The sequence below is a fragment of the Anabrus simplex genome, chromosome 2, assembly GCF_040414725.1.
Source record: "Anabrus simplex isolate iqAnaSimp1 chromosome 2, ASM4041472v1, whole genome shotgun sequence".
In the NCBI taxonomy this organism is placed as follows: Eukaryota; Metazoa; Arthropoda; class Insecta; order Orthoptera; family Tettigoniidae; genus Anabrus; species Anabrus simplex.
Window position 1 is genome coordinate 884,271,958 of NC_090266.1, and position 24,577 is coordinate 884,296,534.

The following is a 24,577-nucleotide window of genomic DNA, read 5'->3' on the forward strand; positions in this document are numbered from 1 at the left end:
GTATTATTGTGCAGATTAACAGGAAGTAAAACATGTGTGTGTGTATATATATATATAATGTGCGATATAGGAGCACAAGTTAAGCGACTACGGAATATAAGTATGCCCCAGGGAGGAACTATAGCAAGGTATGGACAATAAAATTACGCATATTTTAATGAAGTGTGAAAGTGGTTTGACTATTATAACAACCGGTGATGGGTATATGAATGCATGACTGTGTCGTATTCTGTATGAATGTTAATGGCGTGGAAGATCAAACTAGGATGTAACTAGTATGGTAACGTAGTGTTGAAATATCTTAATGTAGGCACTTGCACATCCATATATGAAAAAATGCTTATTGGCTACGTGCATATTGAACTGGAATACGTTACATAAGAAATTATATAGCTAGAGTAGGGAAATTATTTGAGATTTACGTAGGATATCATCGATGCTTTGTTAATCTGAAATATTATTAGAGCGAATATTTAGCTAGGAGCCATACTTAAGTGGCAATTGGACCGAGAAGCTTAGTGCGTCATTCAATATTTCATTTTCTTCACTGTAGTCTGCACCAACGAACTCAGATAATTTTCAATGTAACTTAGGTCACTGATATTAGTATTCAGAACACTTTTATTCATATTCAGTTCATTTCCACGATAATTTGAACAATGTAATGATTGTATTTTTGATGATGGTGTATAATTATCACCGTGAGTGATGGAATAATTTACTGATATACCGAATTTTGACCATGATCAGAAGACTATGATATACTGTATACTTAAATGACCAGATGTAAATTTTAATAGGAAGATGAAACAAAGCAACAATTCATTTCAGGAATACGCGACCCAGAATGTTAAGATATGAAAACTTAGTTTAGGAATAAGCCAGCGCTGACTTAGAATATTTGATTTAGGAATTAGAATATTTATTTAATAGGTTGTCAATTGGAAGATCATGAGCAATATTTGACATTAACCACTTCTTTTGCAAGTCTTGATAATTTAATAAATGTGTTTCTTGATTGATTTTTTTATAGAATGGAATGAGTTTTCATTTGTAATGGTAGTCTGTAGTTATACTCAGTGAGTAAGGTTCTCGTTAAGAAGATGTGTTTGTCGAAAGGTTGACTGAAGTTTGCGTACGCAAATCCACTACTGAGCGTTGAATTACGTAATGCTGGACCGCATATGGTGTCATTATTTTATCTTTGAACGCACGTTAAACCAAAACATAGAAAAATTAACCATTTTTCTGGAGGCATGAATACCCTGAGATATGTAACTGACTAGTTGGGAAAAATACTGTGGTCACCCTGACCCGTAGGGTGCAATAGATAAATGTTGATATTCCCATTCATTTCTTGAAAGGTGGAATAACCAAGGGCCGGGCTGAGTGTGACAATGCACACCAGGCCACAGACGTAAACATAGATGTAAAATGTACACATCAAAAATAAAAGCAAATACATAGGCATTAAGAAGATTTCAAATTTACATAAGGGAAAAACCTATAAGTACAATTCTGGGAATTAAAAGCATTGATGCCAATGGAAAATGACATATCTGAAAATTATTGGTAAACTAGTCTGCTCAATAAATGCTCGTTAAACAACCCCCATATAACTGGAGCACGACGTAATGGAATGTTAACTAACTAGCCAGCTGGACTCGCCCAATAAGAGAGTATTACACCACCTTGCATTCTATGCTAGAGTGGACAGAAGTGAGAACTTCATTAAGGTAAGTTCCAAATTTCATGTATTTAAGGATTTAAACACAATTTAAAAATGATTGTTTATACATTTCTAAATATATTTGAGTGTGATTTGATAAAATTTGATAATGTACTTTCAAGAACAAAACATGTCATTCTGTTTTTAATTAAGATGTTTCTTTTCCATGTATAAGTCTGTCATCATATGCTCTTTTTCTTTTTTTTCAGGTAGTTTCTAAATTTATATATTCATAAATTAATGAGTTGAGGCTGTAAAGATATGGCTTCAAATGTCACCAAAAATAAGTTCAGGCATGTTATAGATTCCCGTGACACACTGTGATTTCCCAAGGCTCTTTGCACCAAAATGATCAAAGAGAACAGCACAGGAGCATGGCACTTTGCAAGATACAAGGGGGCATGTATGTGCAAAGAAATAATGAACAGAACAAGAAGAAAAATAAACCAAAAATTAGTACAGTAATAAAACCTAGAAACAACAAAATAGGACAACATTTTTGTGCTATAAGTGCAAGGAACCAGGACGCAAGAAATCACAGTGCAAATTCAATAAATTTAACACTAATATGAATCAGTTGGCACGTTATTCGGAAGACGTGTTTAAATTGTCCAACGCATTGGCATTATGTTCAATCAACACAGGACAGACACATAGCCTCAACAGTGGTGCTACTACACATCTGCTAAGAAACCCTCAGAACTACAGTGAAATTGGCGAGTTGAGACACAGAAGACTCAATCTTGTTTCAGTGACGGAGGTCATAGGTAAGGGAATGGTGCTTCTTTCAACAAACATCTCAGGTGGCACTGTTTTGCACCATGAAGTTCCCCCTTGTTTCTGACTGGAGAAAAGATTTCCTGTCCATGGGAAAAATAACCGATTGTGGTTTCAATATCATTTTCAGGAAAACGTGTGCCATCATACTGAGTTAAATCTGAGATGTCACTCTACAAACAAATAGAATAGGTGGTCTGTACCACGTGTGTGATTGAAGGGGATGCCTGCATTATGTCGTGCAAGCCATGCAAGGTTACACTGCACCTGTTACACAGCCAACTACGATATCCAAATGTGATTGACATTTCAGAAGCTGAACGGAAGCACAGTACAAGGGGAGTGCAACTTGGGGATTCTGCTATCTAACTGAATTGCAATATATCCCTTTAGGGGGAGATGTCCAGCAGGACTGAATTTTAAAAGAAGTCAGAGTGGAAAACAGAAGTATTGGGACCGGGCAAGTTGGCCTTGAGTTTAGGGTCGTGCAGCTGTGAGCTTGCATTCGGGAGATAGTGGGTTCGAACCCCACTGTCAGTAGCCCTGAAGATGGTTTTCCGTAGTTTCCCATTTTCACGCTAGGCAAATGCTGGTGCTGTACCTTAATTAAGGCCACGACCACTTTCTTCTCACTCCTAGGCCTTTCCTGTCCCATCGTCACCATAAGACCTATCTGTGTTGGTGCGACGCAGAAAAAAAAAAATTATTGGATATGGTACTCACCGACGTATGTGTCCCAATGAGGACTAACTAACTTAGAGGTGCAAAATATTACATTGAGGTATCAAAGACAAATCAAAATTGTGTGAGGTGTGATTCCTGAAATCTAAAACATATGTCTACAGGGGAACAGTGGTATACATCTCTCTTGTTAAGAAGCATAAAGGGAAGTGTGTCAAGTCATTGCATTCTGACAATGGTCAAGAATACACAAGCCAGAATTTCATTGAGTGTCTTGAGTAATGAGTTGATGATTCCATATAACTCCAAGCAAAATGAGGAAACAGAGAGTGTAAACCACACTCTCTCCAACAATGCTAGGTGCCTTCTGATCGAGGCGAACTTGCCCCAGTCCTTCTGAACAGAAGCAGTAATATTGCTAATTATATAGGAAATTGCTTCCCTTCAAAAAGCTTGGATGGAAAAAACACCTTTTATGCTGTGTACAGGAAGCATACCTAGCGTGTCACACCTGAGGTAACCAGGTATACTTTCTGGACCTGGAACCTGGAAGAGACATGTTGGATTCACAGGGTTAAATGGGCATCTTCTCAGGTAACTCAGAAATATGAAAGGGTTTCAGTGTCTGTTCACCCAAGGAAATGAAGGTCTTCGTATGTCATGATGTGAAGTTCTTTGATGATGGCAATGAATCCAACAGTATGCTGGAAAATACTTTCAAAGATCACCAGAGAGATTCAACATGAAGAAAATGTAAACATTAACTCTTGAGGCGAGGAACCATGTGAGTACAACAATTTGTTGGATGGAGAGGTACTTTTCCTTAGCTTTGAAAAAACATAATTTGCTTTATGTTGCACCAACAAAGGTCTTATGGCGACAAGGGGATAGGAAAAGGCTAGGAGTGGGAAAGAAGTGGCTGTGGCCTTAATTAAAGTACAGCACTAGCTTGAAGAAACTCAACCCAAAGTTGATCAGAATGGTGACAACGGTAGAAGCCTTAGCAGCACTTCACTCGCAGCCAGAGGATAGGGCTGACTTATGTTAAGTAAACAGATTTTAGCAATGAAACACAAATAATAAAACATATCACAGTAGAAAACAACCATCATCCCAACAGATTAGACTGATTATTAAACAAACAACAGAAAAACCTAAACATGCCCCTACATTAAAATGATAAATATGTGGTTCTTAATTTCAGGACAAGAAACAAGTATAAAATAGCTAAAATATTGGATTCAAGGAAGGATTTAAAATCGCATTCAGAACAAACAACACATTAAAAAACAAATTGGTAAATGTAATTTAATTTAAGAAACAAGTTTTCTAAATCAGGACTTTATGAACCGGAATGCCAAGGAACAAGTTGTAATACCACGTACATTGGCCAGATGAAATGTAATTTTCACACCCGGTACAAGCAACATAAAAACTCAATTAAACATAACAGACATTCAGCCTACAGTAAACATCTATATGACATCTAGCACCACTTCACAGACATCAACACAGATCTAAAAATCTTACACATTGAAAATAAAAGTAAATCATTGAATATAAAGAAGGTATCAAAATTTACATTTCAAATAAAGCCAGCCAAGCTAATCTCAATGACCACATGCATTTGAGGAATTCACCCTTTTCCGCACTACTTAATTTACTGAAAAACATTCCACAATTTGACAAAATCCCTTAGCGCCTGAAAGCGCGCGACTGTTCACTTACGAGAGAACGGTACGAAGTCGGACGGCAAATTTCGATTTGATTTTTACATATTTGTGGAGGTCTTTTTAAGCTGAAACAGGTAGTGGAAGTCTAATTTTTCGCTGGTCTTTTTTAAGGGGGCATTTGTGGGCCAAAGTTGGCGGTGCGTGCCCTGAATTGTACAGTACATGCTGGCACACGTCAGTGCTCACGGCCAGCGGCTGCCCTGCCTCGCCTTCCCTCTGCACTCCTTTGGTTCTCCTTTGTCCCCCACCACATACGGCTACCAACAGTTCTGTATATGAGACGGCGAGTCCTATTCTATTTGGTCAAGTTCTCCACTACTGATGGCTATTCCACACACAGGATATCGCATTGGATTCTTTACTTTGTTATGGCCGCTTGCAACATTATTGCAGCTCTTATTAATACCTACGGTGTTAATATTTAGGAAGCCGCAGAGCTTTCTGTTGAAGAGCAAATCATGTATATACAAATGAAGACAAGGTTTGATGCAATTTTGGACAGAAAATGGGAATTTATTCAGGAGGAAGAAGCCGTTTACGTTGATTCAGAAGAGGAAGATGGCGTTGAGGAGGGGACGACAACACCGAAAAACGCAAACACGGAGATGAGTTTAATGAAGATAACAAGTCTTGTGATGGCCGAGGAAGATCCTGTAAGTCAGTGGAATATTATGATTCCGAATCATTGTTGGACATGTATCAAAAAATAACGGAACGCGGACCTATGTACGCCGTACGGAAGTATAAGAAGACTCAGAGAAAAATTTATGGAATCGTCAACCACGTTGAACACAATGGAGAAATTAGGAAATGTGCGATGGTTCGAGCGTATGTCAAAGAGTTCACCAAGGCAAGGATGCATTATTTATATGTCACAAAATCGGATATTGAGCGTTGGATTGGTGAGGGTAGAGAGTTGTATTGCCCCAAACATTCTCTCCACAGCGAGTCATACTTGACAAACCTTAAAAGGCGTTTGAAAATTCGGTTCCGAAAAGTAACCAAACTAGTCAGTAAAACGTTTAAAACAGACGAAGAAGTGTGATACGAAGTGGCTAAAAAGTTTGAAACATTCATTAATGAATTGCAAGAAAAGAAAGAGATACCGGAGGCCAATATCCGGAATTCGGACCAGTCCCGATTTGAGTACGAAATGGCAACACAGAGAAGTTATGATTTTCGTCGTGTTTGCCGAAATAGTTTTACGCACTCCCACATAGTGCAATATCACATTTCTAAAGCTGGAGAAATGGACATTTTTTCTTAATCGTTTTCCAAGAAATTAATGGAAAGTTGGGATCTAGAGTACAAGAAAGCATCAAAGCCTACATGGATGCCTTTAAATATGTCGTAATTGATTGTTCATCTTCCAGGAAAATGGGGAAAAGGCATGAATGCGACTGGTTTCAAAACGTTTTCCATCCGCAATTACAGGAAGACGGAAGAAATCTTCTTCTCATAGATTCATTCAGTGGCCAGGGCAAAAATGCACAACTTGAATCCCTGACTTACAAACATGTACAAATTGAATACATACCGAAAGGAACTATGTATCTTTGCCAGCCGTGTGATCTTGGACTCTTCCGACAACTAAAATCTTTAGTCCATCGAATGGAAAACATTTGCCGGGTAAGGAATTTACACGGCCAGTCAAAATTAAAACCCCAAAACAGACTTTTCATTATAACTAGTCAAATACTAGCGCATAACCAATTACAAGCTGATTTTTTTTTACCAATGCTGAAATATGCTTGGAAAGTGGGTGGTTATTCCATTACTGACAATATACCACAATTTCATACTGTCTCACAAACGAATTTTCATGATTTAACTGATAAAAGGTGTGCTGGAAATTATTGTACCAATTTTTCGTTTATAAGGTGCGCACATTGCTGTCTTCTGTTTTGTTATTCATATTTTGTGTTAGATTTTCACTATCATGCCATGAACAATGAACCAATGCCAGACTGTGTTAGAATAAAGTCATTTCTTGAACACTTTGAATGTCATGATGATGCAGATATTTGATTATGTATTATTTGTATGTTAAGTACTGATTTGTAAACAATTTTTATTGTTTATTTATTCTATAATGAATTCATCTATGTAAATAAAATGCCCCAACTAACGTCGGTCTTCACCCGCAATCCCCTGTATTCAACTGTAGGCAGCCGTATGTGGTGGGGGAGAGAGGAGAACCGAAGGAGTGGAGAGGGAAGGCGAGGCAAGACAGCCGCTGGCTGTGAGCACTGGCACGTACCGGCATGTACTGTACAATTCATTGCACGCACCGCCAACTTTGAGCTCCCAAATGACCCCCTAAAAAGGACCAGCGAAAAATTAGACTTTCACAACCTGTTTCAGCTTAAAAAGAACTTCACGAATATGTAGAAATCAAATCGAAATTCGCTGTCCGACTTCGTACCGTTCCCTCGTTAGCCTTCCGGGCCTTAGCACCCAAAAGCACCTGGCTCCATTATCTGCATACATCTGTGATCTGTGCTATAGGGTGTTGTTGTTTTTTTTTGTTTTTTTTTTTGGCAGGCATTTATGAACACACAGTACAATCTACAAGGCTTACGAAATAAAAGAAGAGCGATTATCTGTCTTGACGTTGCCTAGACAACGGTCTTGGACTACTGCGAGCGCGGGTCAGCTGTTTCATTCCTAAACATGGCAGGATTGAATACAGTGGATATTGAAACTGAGCTGAATATAGGCAAAGAAAGTGACACAGAATCATTGGGTAGGGGTGGAGGTGAATTTTTAGTGAGTGAATAACATATCAACGAAGATAATTTTAGTGATAACAGTTGTATAAGGGAAAACGAATATCGAGAAATCGGACCTGATGGCAATGCTGCAGTAATTCAAGTAACACAAACATTCTTTTTCGTTATTCCAAATGATTATATGACTGATGTTGAATCTGTTCATATTTCGGAAAGAGTATTACGAGAAACAGATTGTTTTTACATATATTAGGAGGAGACAAACTATTCAGTGACATAGCCTATTGCATATATATCAATGCAGCATTCAAACAGGCACATTCCAGTAAAATAGATACAGAATAGGAAGGCACTTGTCCAGATGAAATAAAATCTTATATATATGGGCATCATTCCACTTCTAAAATCACGTTATTATTAGCTGTGAGGGATTCAGACATGAGTATGTGACAAATGCAGCCTACCTCTGTGTTGAGTATCACCAGAAGGGGGGGGGGGGGGGGGGCAAACAACCTTATGACTCTGTGAATAGAGAAATGGATGTGATGGTGTATTTTCTAATATTATTAAAAATTTGAATTCAGTGTGATCAATATTTTTTATTATATTTAACTTTTTCTGAAACTGTGTTCTCTATTTCAGTTTTTCCTAAATAATAGTTTGAAACCTGGGGATAAGCGAAGTGAAAATGTGGGCGGGAAAGGGTTAATGAATCCCACAGAAGGTTACTGTGAGTTAAAGGTCCGGAATATGGGTTTAGGATATTCTTGCCTGTTGTAAATTCTCTGAACTTATGCAGCGTCTTGGCTACTCCAGAGGTTTTATGACATTATCATTTATCAATAAAAATAATGGATGGTGTGAATAAAAATGAGCACGCTCTCTTTACTCGCGAATTTAGAGCAGGCACTCGCAATGAGGTGAATAAAAACCACCGTTTGGTAGCAAGTCACTCACAGCAGACCTGTGACCTTGAGCACACACAGCAGTCGCTCGAGTAGCAGAGTGGACGCTCCAGATTTCTGGTGAATAAAGATAAAACAGGCACTCAACCCAGTACGTTTCTGCTCATGTTTCCTTAGGCTAATTCAGTAGGTGACTCCAAATGGTAGTGTCAAGTTCAACAGCATGGCAGAGTTTATGGTAATGGTTAATCGGAAAAGAAAATTATATAAACTTTGCAGAGAATCATCTCAACTTGATTACCAAGTGTTATATAGGTCCAGTAAGGAGCATGCTGAATGGTTAGCGGAGCATTTCCTTGCGCACTGTAAAGAAATAAAAGGTGGTGCACTAACAAACGAAGAAAAAATGAGAATCTTGTTACATTATGTTGGTGACCCTGGGTTTCAGAGTGGAGTTGTTGAAGACATCTCGGAGAACTGTGTCAAAAGCATTTTTGCAGGTTGTGACATGAATAGAAATGAAAGCAGATTATTAGATAAAATTCCAACAAATGCGTAGATGCAGGAAGCAAAGGCTGAGTAGCAAGAACGTTTTAGCTTCCCTTATGCTGTCGGAGCTGTAGACTGTACTCATGTACAAATTAAGAAGCTATGTATTCATAGGAATGAGTACATTTACATAAAATGTGTCCCTAGCATTAATGTACAGGCCACTTGCAACGGAAAGGAAGAGTTCAACCAGTGTAGATGTATCATGGCCTGATGCTGTCCATGACTCCCCAATTTGGAGGAACTCCGCTGTTTACAGAGTTATGACGCCTCTGTTGGAAGCCGAAGGGGTGACAACTCCTGCAGATCTGGCTCCTTAAAAAATACATTCAATATTCTATTTTCATCATAATTAATTTTTGTTGTGTGTGTTACACCATTTTCCTCAATTTATTTATTACATCATTTTTAGGCTAACTGGGCGAGTTGGTCATGCAGTTAGGAGCGCGCAGCTGTGAGATTGCATCCGGGATATAGTGGGTTCGAACACCACTGTCAGCAGCCTTGAAGATGGTTTACCGTGATTTCCTATTTTCACATCAGGCTGTACCTTAATTAAGGCCACGGCCGATTTCTTCCTACTCCTAGCCCTTTCCTATCCCACTGTTGCTGTAAGACTTATCTGTATAGGTGCGACGTCAAACAAAAAAAATATTCAGGCTATGATTTCCTACCTTTCAGACAGCCAATGGTAGGGTTATTCTCCCATCAGTTGCTTCTATCATTATTTTAATGATATGGATTTGTTTCCAGTGCGCTTTAATTCTACTTTATATTTCTGTCTTATGTTCATGTTTTGTAATTTTTTTACCAACAGTTGTTGGACAGAAATACTTAAGTTTAGCAAGTTGTCCACGCTGAACTGCATTTATTGCACTTGTTTTCTTGTGCTTCTTATCCAGTAACTGTGACTTCGGAAACAAAATTGTATATTCCTTCAAAATAGATACAAAGGGTCTGGAATTCCACATTTGTCTTCTGCCATGTTGAGCATTGAACTATCCAGAAGTCATCGAAGTGTTATATACATGGCACATGCACGACCATGATCAGTGACACTGAGTGGCTGCTCCAGACACTCGAGTTTACGCTGTGCTTCCGCTCTACATTTTTATTCACCACAAATGTGGAGTGGAAGCTCATTGGCAGGGAGACACTCAGACACTCAGCGTGCACATGCTCACTCGCTTAGACTCATTTCTATTCACACCACCCAATGTCTTACAAGATACACTTTAATTGAATTCATATTTCGTTCATTGGTTTGTGGTATGGGTTACTGTAGTCACATTCCAGTTCATGAACCATGGGCTTTGGCTGAGTGTTCTAGTAAGTGGTCCTCAGAGTTTTACCAGCTACTATGGAATGGGAGTGGGCATCTTGGACATATTCTGAGTCATGGCACTCCTTGGGCTCATGCCTCTAGGACTATACAATTCACCGGTGGTCCCTAACACGTTAGAGGAAATATCCTCACTGGGAGTATGTGTAAAAGAGTAGCATTCTGCTTCACGGTAATGGAGCCCCTCATCCTTTTGACAGGCAAGGGATTCCTTGGAAACAACTTGGCGAATGAAAAATGGAGTTCAGTGGGGAGCTATCTATGTTAATAAAGCTTACAGAAGAAAGTAGAACTGGTTGAGTCAGCAAACAGGATGCATCTAGATGTGTAAGGAGTTAATGATATTTGGGTATGGAAAAATAACTAGGAAGAGATACGAGATTATAAAATGTTTTTGATTGTTGTTGAAAGGGGAAGGACAGTGTGGGGGGTAGGACTGTTGAACAGGAGTACTATTGCACGTAACATAGGTATGTTAGGCACGTAAATGAGTGAAGGATGTGGGTAGATTCAGCAGTTGGAGAAATTAATATGAGTATTATCTCACTCTGTTCACCATGTGAGGGTACAGATGAAGAGGAAGTTGATAAGTTTATGAAGTACTGAGTGACATCATAGTCAGGATCACCGGAATGGATAGGATAGTGCAAATGGGCGACATCAATGCGACAGATGGAAATTGAACTGAAGGGTATGAGAAGGTGATGGGTAAATGTGGGGAAGATGCTTGATGATGTATGTTGTTTACATCTAGGTCATCGGCCCTATGTGGGGAAGATATTCAAGCTAATAGGAATAGGAAGCATTTACTGAAATTCTGTGCTGGTTTGGGATTAGCAGGTACAAAGATATTCTTCAGGCATAAGGCTATTCACTGCTACATATGGGAGGGTAGGAGCATCAGATTCATAAAAGACTATATCAGGACCAACTTTGAATTCAGAAAATCTACTAGGAACAATGGGGTATTCCAGTGATTTCTTAATGATACAGACCACTATCAGATCAGTAGTGAACTAATTATATCCAGGCCTAGGGCAGAGAATGTGAAATATGTCTGCAGACGAATAAGGGTAGATAATCTCCAGGTCAAGGAAATTAGACAGAAGTACATGCGTATGATTAGTGACACATTCCAAACAATAGACAGTAAACAGGTTCAGGGTATAGAATAATGGCATACAGAGATGGTGTAGGAGAAACAGTAAGGGAATGCCTAGGAACAACTGTATTAAAAGGTGGAAAAAAGTTTAACATCTTGGTGGAATGATGACGTGAGAGCAACTTGTAAACGTAAAAAGAAGGCATATCTGAAATGGCTTGAGATAAGGACTGACCCAGACAGGGAATTATAAGTAGATGAAAGAAATGGAACAAAACAAATAATTGTTGAATCCAGCAGGAAGTCATGGGGAGATTTTTGTAATAACCTGGAAAGGCTAGTTCAAGCAGCAGGTAAACCTTTGTGAACAGTTATGAAGAATCTTCGAAAGGGAGGGAGAAAGGAAATGAATAGTGTTTCGGGTAAATCAGGTAACTTATAATAGATACCAGGCAGTCACTAGACAGACCTTCTCAACATAAAGGAAAATCTTTCTGGTAGCATTAACAACTGAGCTAATGAAATATTGGTGAAATTATGCTTGAGGAAGTGGAAAGGATGGTAAATTATCATAAAATCAGCAAGAATAGATGAAATTAGATCTAAAATTGTGAAATATTGTGGCAAGGCAGGAAATGAAATAGCTTCATAAAGTAATAAGACTAGCATGGAATGTTAGTAAGGTATGTTCTGATTGGACAAAAGTGGTAATTTGCACCTGTCGATAAGCAAAGGATCACGAAGGATTGCAACAACTATCAAGGTATTTCATTGATCAGTGTACCAGTAAAGGTGTTCACTAGCATTTTGGAAGGAAGGATGCAATTAGTGGTTGAGAATAAGTTGGATGAAAACTAGTCAGACCACAGAGGGGTTGTCAGGATCTGATCTTCACTATGCACCAGCTAATTGAAGAAAGCTTTGAGAGGAATAGAAAGTTACATTTATGTAGACCTAGAAAAAGTATATGACAGCGTATTGAGAAAAAAAATGTTAGTCATATTTTGGGACTATTGGATTAAAGGTAGCTCATTAAAAGCAATCAGAGTTATTTATGCTGACAATGCTCCATGGCTAAATGGTTAGCGTGCTGGCCTTTGGTCACAGGGGTCCCAGGTTCGATTCCCGGCAGGGTCGGGAATTTTAACCATCATTGGTTAATTTCCCTGGCACGGGGGCTGGGTGTACGTGTTGTCTTCATCATCATTTCATCCTCATCACAATGCGCAGGTCGCCTACGGGAGTCAAATCAAAAGACCTGTACCTGGCGAACAGAACTAGTCCTGGGATCTCCCAGCACAAAAGCCATACGCTTCTTTTTATGCTGACAATTGGGTTGAAGTGAGAATTGGTGGTAGAATGAGTTCTTGGTTCATAGTACTTACAGGTGTTAGACAAATTTGTAATTTTTCATCTTTGTGGTTCATAGTTTACGTGGATCATCTGCTGAGAAGTATAAAGTGGCAGGAAGGGATTCAGTTAGGTGAAATTGCAGTAAGCTGTTAGGCCTATGCAGGCGACTTGGTCTTAATAGCAGATTGTGCTGAAAGCCTGCAGTCTAATATCTCGGAACTTGAAAATTGGTGCTATAGGTATGATATTCAATTTAGCCCTTCCAAAACTAAAGTAATGTCAGTAGGAAAGAAACCTAAGACAATTGAATGTCAGTTTCGGAGTACAAAACTGGAACAGGTAGATCATTTCAAGTATTTAGGATGTTTATTCTTTCAGGATAGTAGTATAGTGAGTGAGATTGAATCAAGGTGCAGCAAAGCTAATACAGCGAGTTTGCAGTTGCGATCAACAGTATTCTGTAAGGAGGAAGTCAGCTACAGGATGGAACCCTCATTACACCGGTCTGTTTTTGGACCAACTTTGCTTTACGGTGGTGAAAGCTGGGTGGACTTAGGATATCTTATTCATATGTTAGAAAGAAAAAAACAGATATGAAAGTAACGAGAATGATTGCTGGTACAAACAGGTGGTGACAATGGCAGGAGAGTACTCAGAATGAGGCGATAAAGGCCAAGTTACGAATTAACTTGATTGATTAAGCTGTATGCATAAACCGGTTTCAGTGGTTGGGTCCTGTAAGGCAAATGGGGGAGGATAGGTTACCTACGTGTATAATTGACTTGTTCATGGAGGGTAAGAGAAGTAGAGGGTTCTGAGGCAACGTTCTGTAGTCTTGGGTTCTTTATACTAGTTTACGTTGCACCAACACAGATAAGTCTTACGGCGATGGTAGGATAGGAAAGTGCTAGAAGTGCGATAGAAGCGACTGTAGCTTTAATTAAGGTACAACGCTAGCATTTGCCTGGTGAGAAAATGGGAAACCACTGAAAAACATCTTCAGGGCTGCCAATAATGGGGTTCGAACTCGCTATCTCCCGAATGCAAGCTGATAACTTGGTTTCTAATGATTTAAAGATGAGAAGTATAGAACAAAATAAGGCCACAGAGCTAGTTACAAATAGAGGATTGTGGTGGCATTTAGCAAGTTCACAGAGACTTTCAGACTGAATGCCGAAAGGCATAACAGTCTGTAATGAAGATATATATACGTATACATATATTGTTCCATTAAATCATTAACTTAAATTTACTCCCAAATACACACTAAATGTATGGAAAGCGTTCATGTAAGAAATGACTCAACGGAAAATTACAGGTAAAATAGCCAGCCTATTGAAAGCTCATTAGACAACCCAGAAAAGGTTTCAAAAACAATTTAAATTATGGTAAAATATAACAATAATATAAATGATAGCACAAATTGAATGAACTTAATTGTCAAGAAACAAATTGCAATGTCACTAATATAGCCAAAAAGAAATTTTCACTCGAGGTACAAACAACACAAAAATGTGTTCAGATACAATCAGCATTCAGCCTTCGGAAAGCATGTGTACTACAACTCGCACCAGGCCAAAGACATAAACATAGATCTAAAAGTAATAATAAGAGCACTAAGAATAATAGTAATAAAACCTGAAATTATAGTTCCTCGTGCCGACCTAACCGGAGCATGACATAACGTCAAGTTAACTGACTTATGCCAATGACAGAGTAATACACCACCTTTAGTTTATAACTAAGAACTCAAGTTTATAGCTCAAGAAGTTTAGACATGTCATTTAAGAAATAGTTTAGAGCGTTTAGAAATTCATGTATATCTTTACTATCTTTGCTCTTTGGCTGAAGATGTCTCTTACAGAGTGACAAAATGTGTCCCTTTGACGTTGTTCTGAAAAGGAATAAAATAATTTTTAATTATTGTAAAAATAGAATTTTTCCACAAAATAAAAATCTTTAACACACTAATCCTTCGTCGGAAATTACCCAGAACAAATCGTGCTATTTTCCTTTGGTTCTTTTCCAGTTCTTGTATCAAGTAGTCCTGAAGTGGGTCTGATACACTGGAACCATAAACTTAATTCTGGTCATATCACAGACTTATACACCCTCTCCTTTAAATTCTCACTACAACCCCTAGTCTCATTTAAACGGTCTTGTCAAGATTTCCTCTTAAATACGTGATCAGCTTGTATGAATGTTAGTGTGTATGAGTGCAAGTATGATTTAGAGCTATTGTTAGATGATGTAGATAGGCTAAATAATATTAATCATTAAAAATAACAATTGTAATCTGTTATAATATTACTCCATTAATTTAGGTAGTTCCCAGAGACTGTTAATGTTACTTTTCCAAGTTATGTGACTATGTACTGTACGTTGTGGTTAAGTGTAAGAGAGGGCCGTGAGCCCTAACTTTGCCATATACAAAGGCATAAAATAAATGAATAAATAAATACTCTCATAACCGTATGAAGAGAACTGTAAACTTTCTTAACAATTTTGTAAATATGCTTAACCCAATGAAGGTCATTCCTTATAATACTGTAACAGTGTTCCCCATGAGGTACTATCACCCCTTCAACACAGTAATTAAAATTGAGACTTTTCCTCTTGGCAAAACTTAGAACCTTACTTTTCATCCTGTTTTCCATCATACCACTGTCCGCTGTCCATCTCACAATATTGTCTAGGTCCCCCCGCATTCGCTCACAATCCTGAAACTTACGATTACTTACTATTCTATACAATATAACATCATCAGTAAGTAGCCTTACCTGTGATTCCAGTCCTATACTCATATCATTTATGTATAAGAAAACATGAAAGTCCAATATTCTGCCTTGCAGGAACCCCTCTGCACCACCCACCTAATCATTAGAGGTTCAGATAACACTTTGACTGCTGTATTTGACTGAGTTCTATTTTCTAGAAATATAGCCACATATTCGACCACTCTTTGTTCTACTCCAATAACCCTCATTTTCATTAGTAATATCCCATGATCTACCCTAAGAAAAGCCTTTGATAGGTCAATAGGGACATAGTCCATTTAAGCTCCTGAGTCTAAAATATCTGATCTTACTGGCATCGTACAAGTTGAACTTCACTGGAATAACCTTTCCTAAACCCGAACTGCCTTCTATCAAACTAGTTAGTAATTTTGCAAACGTGTGTGATATAATCAGAAAGAGTATTCTCTCAGAACTTACAATCAACACATGTCAAGCTGACTGGCCTGTAATTATCTGCTTTATGCTCATCTGGTTTTATCAGCACTACCCCAAAAACATTAAGTTGGCTATTGTTTTTGGAGATTAGTCTTAGCCGGGCTGACTGGCTCAGTTGGTTGAGGCGCTGGCATTCTGACCCCAACTTGGCAGGTTTAATCCTGGCTCAGCCTGGTGGTATTTGAAGATGCTCAAATATGTCAGCCTCGTGTCGGTAGATTTACTGGCACACAAAAGAACTGCGGGACTAAATTCTGGCATCTCGGTGTTTCCAAGCACTGTGAAAGTAGTTATTGGGACGTAAAGCAAATAACATTATTATTATTATTATTATTATTATTATTATTATTATTATTATTGTTGTTGTTGTTGTTGTTATTAGATTAGTCTTAAACCTAGAATTTCATGTTTCTCATCCTTAGCTTTTTCATAGCTTACAAATCCTTCCTTCACCAGTATGAATACTCCTCATATCATTCCTAACCAGTCTTTAAGATAAACACTGCAATTCCATGAGAAAATAACATGTCTCAGTCATGATTCAATCCTATTACTATATCTAGTAAATATATATCAGATTGCTTAATTCAATTCCTTTCTTTACAATTCTTCTACAGTTTAACACTAACGATTTTGTGTCATCCTTATTGGACTTCATGCTTCATATAGCCTATTGTCATGACTGCTCCTGAATGTACCTCCTTATAACTCTTCTAAACAAACTCCCTAAGTTATGTGTACCATTGCGTTTCAGGTGAAGGCCACCTGAGTGTAGACCCCTATCTCCTTCCCACCCATTAGGATCTACAAATATCCCTCCTAACTTCCCACATACCCATTTCATAGTCATTTAAATCCCCAATCACCCCCCCAGCCAGTATCCCTCTTAATAGTATATCCTACTGATAACAATCTCTGCTTCCTGAAACTTCTTCCGTGCTGCCATAACCAGATCTCACACTTCCCCAACTATGCCATTACCTATTCCTGCTTGCCTTCCGTTATTGATACAAATGCGGAAAATTACCACCATCTCCTTACCCTATCCTGGTTCCCTTTCGACCACGCACTTTCCCCACATGCCTAACAATTGAGTCACCCATCACCAGAACCTAAACGCCTTCTCTCTCTTGAGATCTCTCTGTGTATCATTGTATTCTGTGCTGCTATTTTGTGCGTACGGGTGGTTTGACTCGTCAATAGTGTGTGACGTCTGAGTGGGCTTTCTGTATACTTTGTAAGACAGGTTATCATTATTTCTACTGATGTTGATGTATAAATAGTTTATTTTCATGTTAGTTTCTGGTTCCATTGTAAACCTGATGGACTTACGTAAAGAATTTAGTGTGTTTAATAACTGGTGTGCATTAGTGATGTCATTATCATATAAGCATAATACGCCTTCTATGTATCCGCTCCAGTGTAAGATTCCTTTTAAATGCTGGCCTGTTAAGATGTTTTCAAAGTTATTTAGAAAAATGTTTGCTATTATACCTGACAGTAGTGAGCCCATGGCTAAACCTTCTTTTTGACAATAGATTTTGGCATTAAATGTAAAGCTATTTTGGTGTAATGTTGTTCTGAAAAGGCTCGGGAAAGTATGGCTTTCTTCGTATATATATATTTCTGAATATTTTTGAGTGTGATTTAATAAAATCTTATGATGATCTTTCTAGAACGAAACATGTCATTCTATTTTAATTAAGGTGTTTCTTTTTCAGGTAAAAATCTGTTTCCATATGTTCTCTTTTTCAGGTGGTTTATAAATTTATTTGTTCAAAATTAGTTTCAGCAGACTGAAGAATCTAACAGTTATAAATGAGAAGTCTCCTTCAAGTTATTCCATTTTTCACAATCAGTGTTACAGTTTCTCATTTGTTTTAATTCACTTGGTGATAAAGACACAGTGATAATCATACAAGGCTTCTGATAGTTTTCCTCCCATGCATTGAACTCCACAGCATTGCCTTGGTACTCAGCCAGTTCTCGTGTAGTTAAAGCTACATTGGCATATTCCCGCAGGTTGTTTGTGATCAATACAGTGTACATTTGCAAGCTTCACATGCTGAAGTTGATTCTGATGAGAAGCTCGCTTCTTGATCCACTTATGTTCATCTTCATTTTCTAAGCAACGAAACAGAGTTTTATCTATGAAACTCTGTGTTTACGGGTCACTGCAAAAGAGGAACACAAACTGAATACATCACTTATCAAATGTATTGAGTTCAAGGTGTGGATGTGGGAGCTGGTGCTTTCTAAGATTGTGAAGTTCAGGCTAGCATACTTTGGCCATGTTATGCGATCAGGTGTCCTGGAGATAAATACTGCTTGAAATGATCAGCGGAAAGAGACGACTTGGCCCCCAGAGGGCACGTTGACTTGACATCATTAAAGCATACACCAACCTCACCCTGACATAACTAAAGTAGGCCGTGTGGATAATAAAAAACTTGGAGACTCTGATTTATAGAATCGCGATGTTCAGACTCATCTGAAGGGATTTCATTATTACATTTTACACTAATGTTAAGTAGCATGTTTCATGGATGAGGTACAGTAACAAACTGACCATGGCCTTGTGCACAACACACACAAATAGAGCAAGATGTCATGAACTGAAACTTGTAGAAGAGACCAGAATATTTCAAACATAAAAATATTAGCCTAAATTGACAAAAGAGATTTTAGTGAAATAATTGCAAATGTAAGAAATGTAATTAAAAGTAATACCGTGTAATCTATTGTTTTTCTACTGTGGTCCGAAGTAAAAAAAAAAACATATTCAGTATTTGTCTGAGAATCAGCAGCAACGTCAGGAACTCTGATTCATAGAATCACTGAAGGTCAGACCATTGTGCAGATTGGAAGCAATCATTCTCTGTTTATGCTTCTATCTACCAGTTCATTTTGAACTACATGATGTTTTCTGGCTCTGCTGATTGCATATCAACTGGTTCAGGATTTTCCCATGCATCCTTTAATGCTTTAGAGTATATGCATTGAAATTAATCTCAAGATTAGCTTAGCACTGAAGAATATGGCTGTCCATTTTACATTTCCAGTCATCATCCATTGAGATGCAGTTGAGTATTTTTTACTCTTTAATTAAAGTAGATGATAGGAATGGAAATATTAAATGGGTTCTAACTATTTTCTTTGGTGGAAACAAAACTGATTTTGTGTGTTTAAGAAAAAAAGTCATTAACATGCATATTTTCATTTTACATTCCAAGTTTGTTAGTACCTCTTTAGGTTTATAATGTTACTGTTTCTGGACAGGTGACTTGGTGGAAACATCGACGCTGGCAGCTGACCTTGTAGAAACTACAGCAGTTCCAGCTGGAGCCAGTGTAATCACTCATACGCTGCATGCTGATGCTGCAGGAACTATTACATTACCCACTCTTGCTGGTCAGCATACATTGACACAGGTAAAACTAATTCCAAATTTATAACATACACTGGCAGAAAAAAAAAAAACCAAACACCATGAAATAAAGAATGTAGAATTCGTACATTTTGGCAATATATTTGTCGATGTAACATATTTAATTGATTAAAGGTACAAGACTGCAGGTTAATATCCGCACAAGAAGAGTCATCGCAAATGTGCCATGCTGGTCCATTAATAACCAGTGTAATTGCCTGACTGTTGAATGCAGGCATGCAAATGTGCATGCATTGTGTCGTACTGGTGCCGGATGTCAGCTTGTGGGATCGAGTTCCGTGCCTGTTGCACTTGGTCGGTCGATACAAGGACGGTTAATGCCAATTGTGGATGACGCTGGAGTTGTCGTCCAATAATGTCACATACATGCTCGGTTGGGGAAAGATCAGGGGATTGAGCAGGCCAAGGCAACATGTTGAAACTCTGTAGAGCACATTGGGTTACAACAGCGACTTGGGGGCGTGCCCAGGATGCTTTTCATGAATGGCAGCGCAACAGGTCGAATCACTAGACGGACGTACACATCTGCAGTCAGGGTGCGTGGGATAACCACGAGAGCGCTCGTCCTGTCATAAGAAATTGCTCCCCAGACCAGAACTCCCGGTGTAGGTCCAGTGTGTCAAAGCCGCGGACAGGTGAAATGCAGGTACTCACCTGGCCTCCTTCTAACCAACACACGGCCATCACTGACACCAAGGCAGAACCGGCTTTCATTGGAAAACACAACGGACCTCCACTCCATCCTCCAGTGAGTTCTCGCTTGACACCACTGAAGTCGCAGACGGTGGTGGTTTGGGGTAACTGGAATGCATGCTGCTGGGCGTCTGGCTTGGAGCTGTCTTTCAAGTAACTGATTTCAAACAGTTCATTGCGTCGTTGTGGTGCTAACTGCCCTTCAAACTGCTGCTGCAGACGCAGTCTGCTGTGCCACAGCCGTACACCGAATACGGCGGTCCTCCCTCTTGATGGTGCCATGGAGACGTTCGGAGCCCGGTCATCTTGCGAGCATACCTTCTCGTGGCCACTGCTGGCAACATGCATGCCCAGTGGAGACATTCCTGCGAAGTCATTCTGCAATAGCGCGGAAGGAAAATCCACTTTCACATAGCCCTATCATACGACCTCGTAAACCGCAGTGAACTGTTGATAGTGGCCTCTTTGTCATCGTAAAGGCATTCTTGACCCACTCACAGTCACTCCGTCCAATCTCACAGATAACTAATGCTCCCGCACAGTACAGCCCGTATTTAACCCGCGAGTGGTCGCTAGCCGAAATGTAACGTGAGTAGCATTATTCTCAGTTCAATACGGACCAAAAACATGAAATTCATAACCATTAATGATGTAGCTTACCAGGCAAAACAGAAAGCCTTTCAATATCTAGGCCTAAAATTAAAGATAGCTAAATTACGCAAAGACATCGATTTCCTAAAGCAATGTATATCACTTAACTTGACACCTAGTTTTCTAAGAAGCAATAAAAAGAAACATCGGACTTCACCTCAAACCATCAAAACTCAAAACAAAACAAACAAAATATGGTTAAGAGACGAAATTAAATTCTTGTACAGGAAGAAATCTTTTTTGAATCAGAAATTATACGATACTCACCTCGCAGCGACTAAACTACTTTCAAACGCACAATGGACACTATTCTATCAAGAAGTAGAGAACAAATTATTCTACGAACTAGCCAAAAAACAGTCAAATTTGGAGAATAAACTCAACAGGCTAAAAAACTGCCAACTACATAACCAACAAACTAGAAACTCCAATAGTAACACGTTCGATCGTACGCAGTTTCATCCAGCTGTTGTAAATCTATCTAACACGCCCTTAAGTGAAAGTGAACACTTAACTTTATCCAAAGGACTGAAACACAACTGGCCAAACTTGAACAGCCTCAACATAGCCGCTACTATGATCACAGAATCAGAGCTAGCCAGCAGCAAAATGCCGGAAGACACGCAAAATGAGGTTAGAACCGATGTTAAAAGGAAACTGACTGATATCCTCCCCAATTTAACCAACCCCGCAAATAACCTCAATAATAGAGAAAAAATTGTTGAACAAAAGCGCATATACGCCCTCAAGAAGAAAATTAAAGACAACGAACTCATCGTAACCAAAGCTGACAAAGGCAATGCAACAGTTATCATGGATAAAAAAGTATATATTAAAAAAACAAAAAACTTTTTCACAGACAGCTCATTTTCCATAATCAAAAAAGACCCCACCCAAAAAATTCAAAAACTACTTAAACAAACTCTTAAAAACACTTCATTTTTATTTACCGAAGAGGAAAAATCCAAACTCATACTTATGAACCCAGGACTCCCCACTGCTAAAGCTCTTCCCAAAATTCACAAAACCGGAATTCCCATCCGGCCAATTATCAACTATAGACCGAGCCCCTTATACAAAATATCACAATTCATCCAATGTTTCTTAAGAAAAAATTATCAATTCTTATCCAAAAAGTCTATTAAAAACACATCTGAGCTAGTAGAAAAACTAAACAAGTTCAATTTGCAACCGGATCACTCCATCCACTCTTTCGATATTGTAAACATGTACCCAAGCATACAAGTATCAAAATTAATTCCGATAATTATAAACAATTTAAACAAAAACAGCCACTTAAGCAAACTAGAGATACAAGACTTTATCACAATATTAAAACTTGTCATCGACAATAACTTCTTCACTTTTGACAATGTCATATATCAACAAAATGGTTTGGCAATGGGGTCACCGGCCTCAGGTATCTTAGCAGAAATATACCTGGACTTCCTCGAATACACCAAAATTGACAACGAATTCGAAAACATTCTCTTTTGGGCCAGATATGTCGACGATGTCTTTGTAATCATGAATGAGAAATCAATTAACGCACCCACCACCCTCTTAAGACTCAACAATATTGATCCTCATATCAAATTCACACTAGAATCCGAATCAAATCAAAAAATCAACTTTCTAGATTTAACCATCACTAGAAACTCAGATTCTTTCAGTTATAAAATTTTCAGAAAACCCACTCAAACAGCCTCCACCATTCGCCAAGATTCAGTGCACCCCCAGTCCCACAAACGAGCCACATACAACAGCCTAGTTCACCGAGCCTTCAGCATACCTATGTCCAATAAAGATCTAAAAAACAAACTCAACACAATCCGCGGAATCGCAAAATTCAACGGCTTCAGCAATCATTTTATAGAAAGGATAATCAATAAACACAAACATCGCCCAAAAACTACCCTCAAAAAAGAAATAACCAAACCTCTAACATTTTCCACCTTCACGTTCAACAATGATATCTACAAGTTAACCAACATCTTTAAGAAACAAGGCGTTAAGATAGCCTTCAAAACCAACAATAAGAACATGAACGTTTTATACAGTACTTCACACATCAACAAGACCAGCAGTTTTTTAAAATCAGGAGTTTATAGGATCAAATGTACCACCTGTAAAAAAAACCTACATCAGGCAAACCGGGAGAAACTTCATTATCAGATACCACGAGCACACTAACGCAATAAAATACAACAGGTTTTCAGCCATCGGCCAACACATGCAAGATTATAACCATAATTTCACCAATATTGAACAAGACATGGACATCCTTGTATTAGCAAACAAGGGCCCTTTACTCAACATAATGGAAAATTACTACATACACCTAGACCAGTACTTTAATGCCACTCACAATCTCAATGAAATCTCAGAGAAACCCAACATACTCTTCGATCTATTTATCACTTTCCTCAGAAACAATAATGCAGCCAACCTGAACTCAATCCTAAATTTAATCAAAGGTACTTTTCCAAGACAATTACACTTTCTCCCGCACCCTTCAGCCCCACCTTAAGCCCTCTTCCTAAGCCATATATAATTTCATATATGTCATTTCAATACAAGAACTTACTGATTTCCATGATTATAATTTTTACAACACCCCATTTATACTTTATTCTTTGTTAAAAACCTCTTAGTATGTGTATTCCTTGTATTATTAACTATTACCATAATAACATCTCATTTCACTTGTTATTCTTTAAAATAACATTTTCTTAGAATTTCGCCAAAAGTGATCTTTGCTCCAATACGGCTGATGATGACCCCTAGATGGGTCAAAACTAATACCATGTAATTTATAATTTTGTGAATATATTTTAGTATTGAAAAGGTGGAAACGTTTACATTGTTATTATTACTTATATATTATATATTTTAGATAAAACTGAAATGATTAGCTGTGTGTGTGGGAGTGTCCGATGACAAGTTCGGCTCACCAGATGCAGGTCTTTTGATTTGACGCCCGTAGGCAACCTTCGCGTCATGATGAGGATGAAATGATGATGAAGACGACAGATACACTCAGCCCCCGTGTCAGTGAAATTAACCAATTAAGGTTAAAATTCCTGACCCCGCCGGGAATCGAACCCAGGACTTCTGTGACCAAAGGCCAGCACGCTAACCATTTAGTCATGTAGCCGGACATGATTATCTGTTTATTAAAGACACAAATTACTACTTAAAATAACATATGCAATGTACATCAAAATAACTTCCGTCCTGAAGTTGTAAAAAAATGATTTCTCACACATGCATTATATCTAGTAATATTTACGTACAAAGCAAGGTTTATGAACACAATAATATTTTCAAAAACAAGAAGTGCTCTTAATACAAATACTAACACGTACAAGAGGAGTAAGTTTCCCACTCCACTTGAAAATAACACCAACGTCATTAGTCGCGCGATGAGAGAATCTCTCAAACAGCGCGCACGGACACATAGCAACCTTTGTTCTGACTAGGGGAGGGGGTGCTTACCCTTCAAATGTGAATCGCTCTACTCACGACAGTTATAAACTCAGCTAGAAGAGGGAACAGTCACCTCCCTTTCATCACTGTGAAGTAATATCACAATAAAAAATAATGTGAGAGAAAATCTCATATAGCGACCACTTGCGGGTTAAAGCAA

At 38.4% G+C, this 24,577-nt stretch overlaps 1 protein-coding gene across 1 annotated transcript in view; it reads left to right on the plus strand.

Annotated features, from left to right (window-relative positions):
* The window catches only part of LOC136863722 (zinc finger protein 236), a 795,935-nt gene that overhangs the window by 610,388 nt on the left and 160,970 nt on the right, over positions 1–24,577 (plus strand). Inside the window, exons 22-24 of the mRNA XM_068226059.1 lie at positions 5,346–5,573; positions 8,295–8,382; positions 19,416–19,567. Coding sequence (XP_068082160.1) covers positions 5,346–5,573; positions 8,295–8,382; positions 19,416–19,567 — 468 coding nt within the window. The remainder of the gene's footprint in view (positions 1–5,345; positions 5,574–8,294; positions 8,383–19,415; positions 19,568–24,577) is intronic.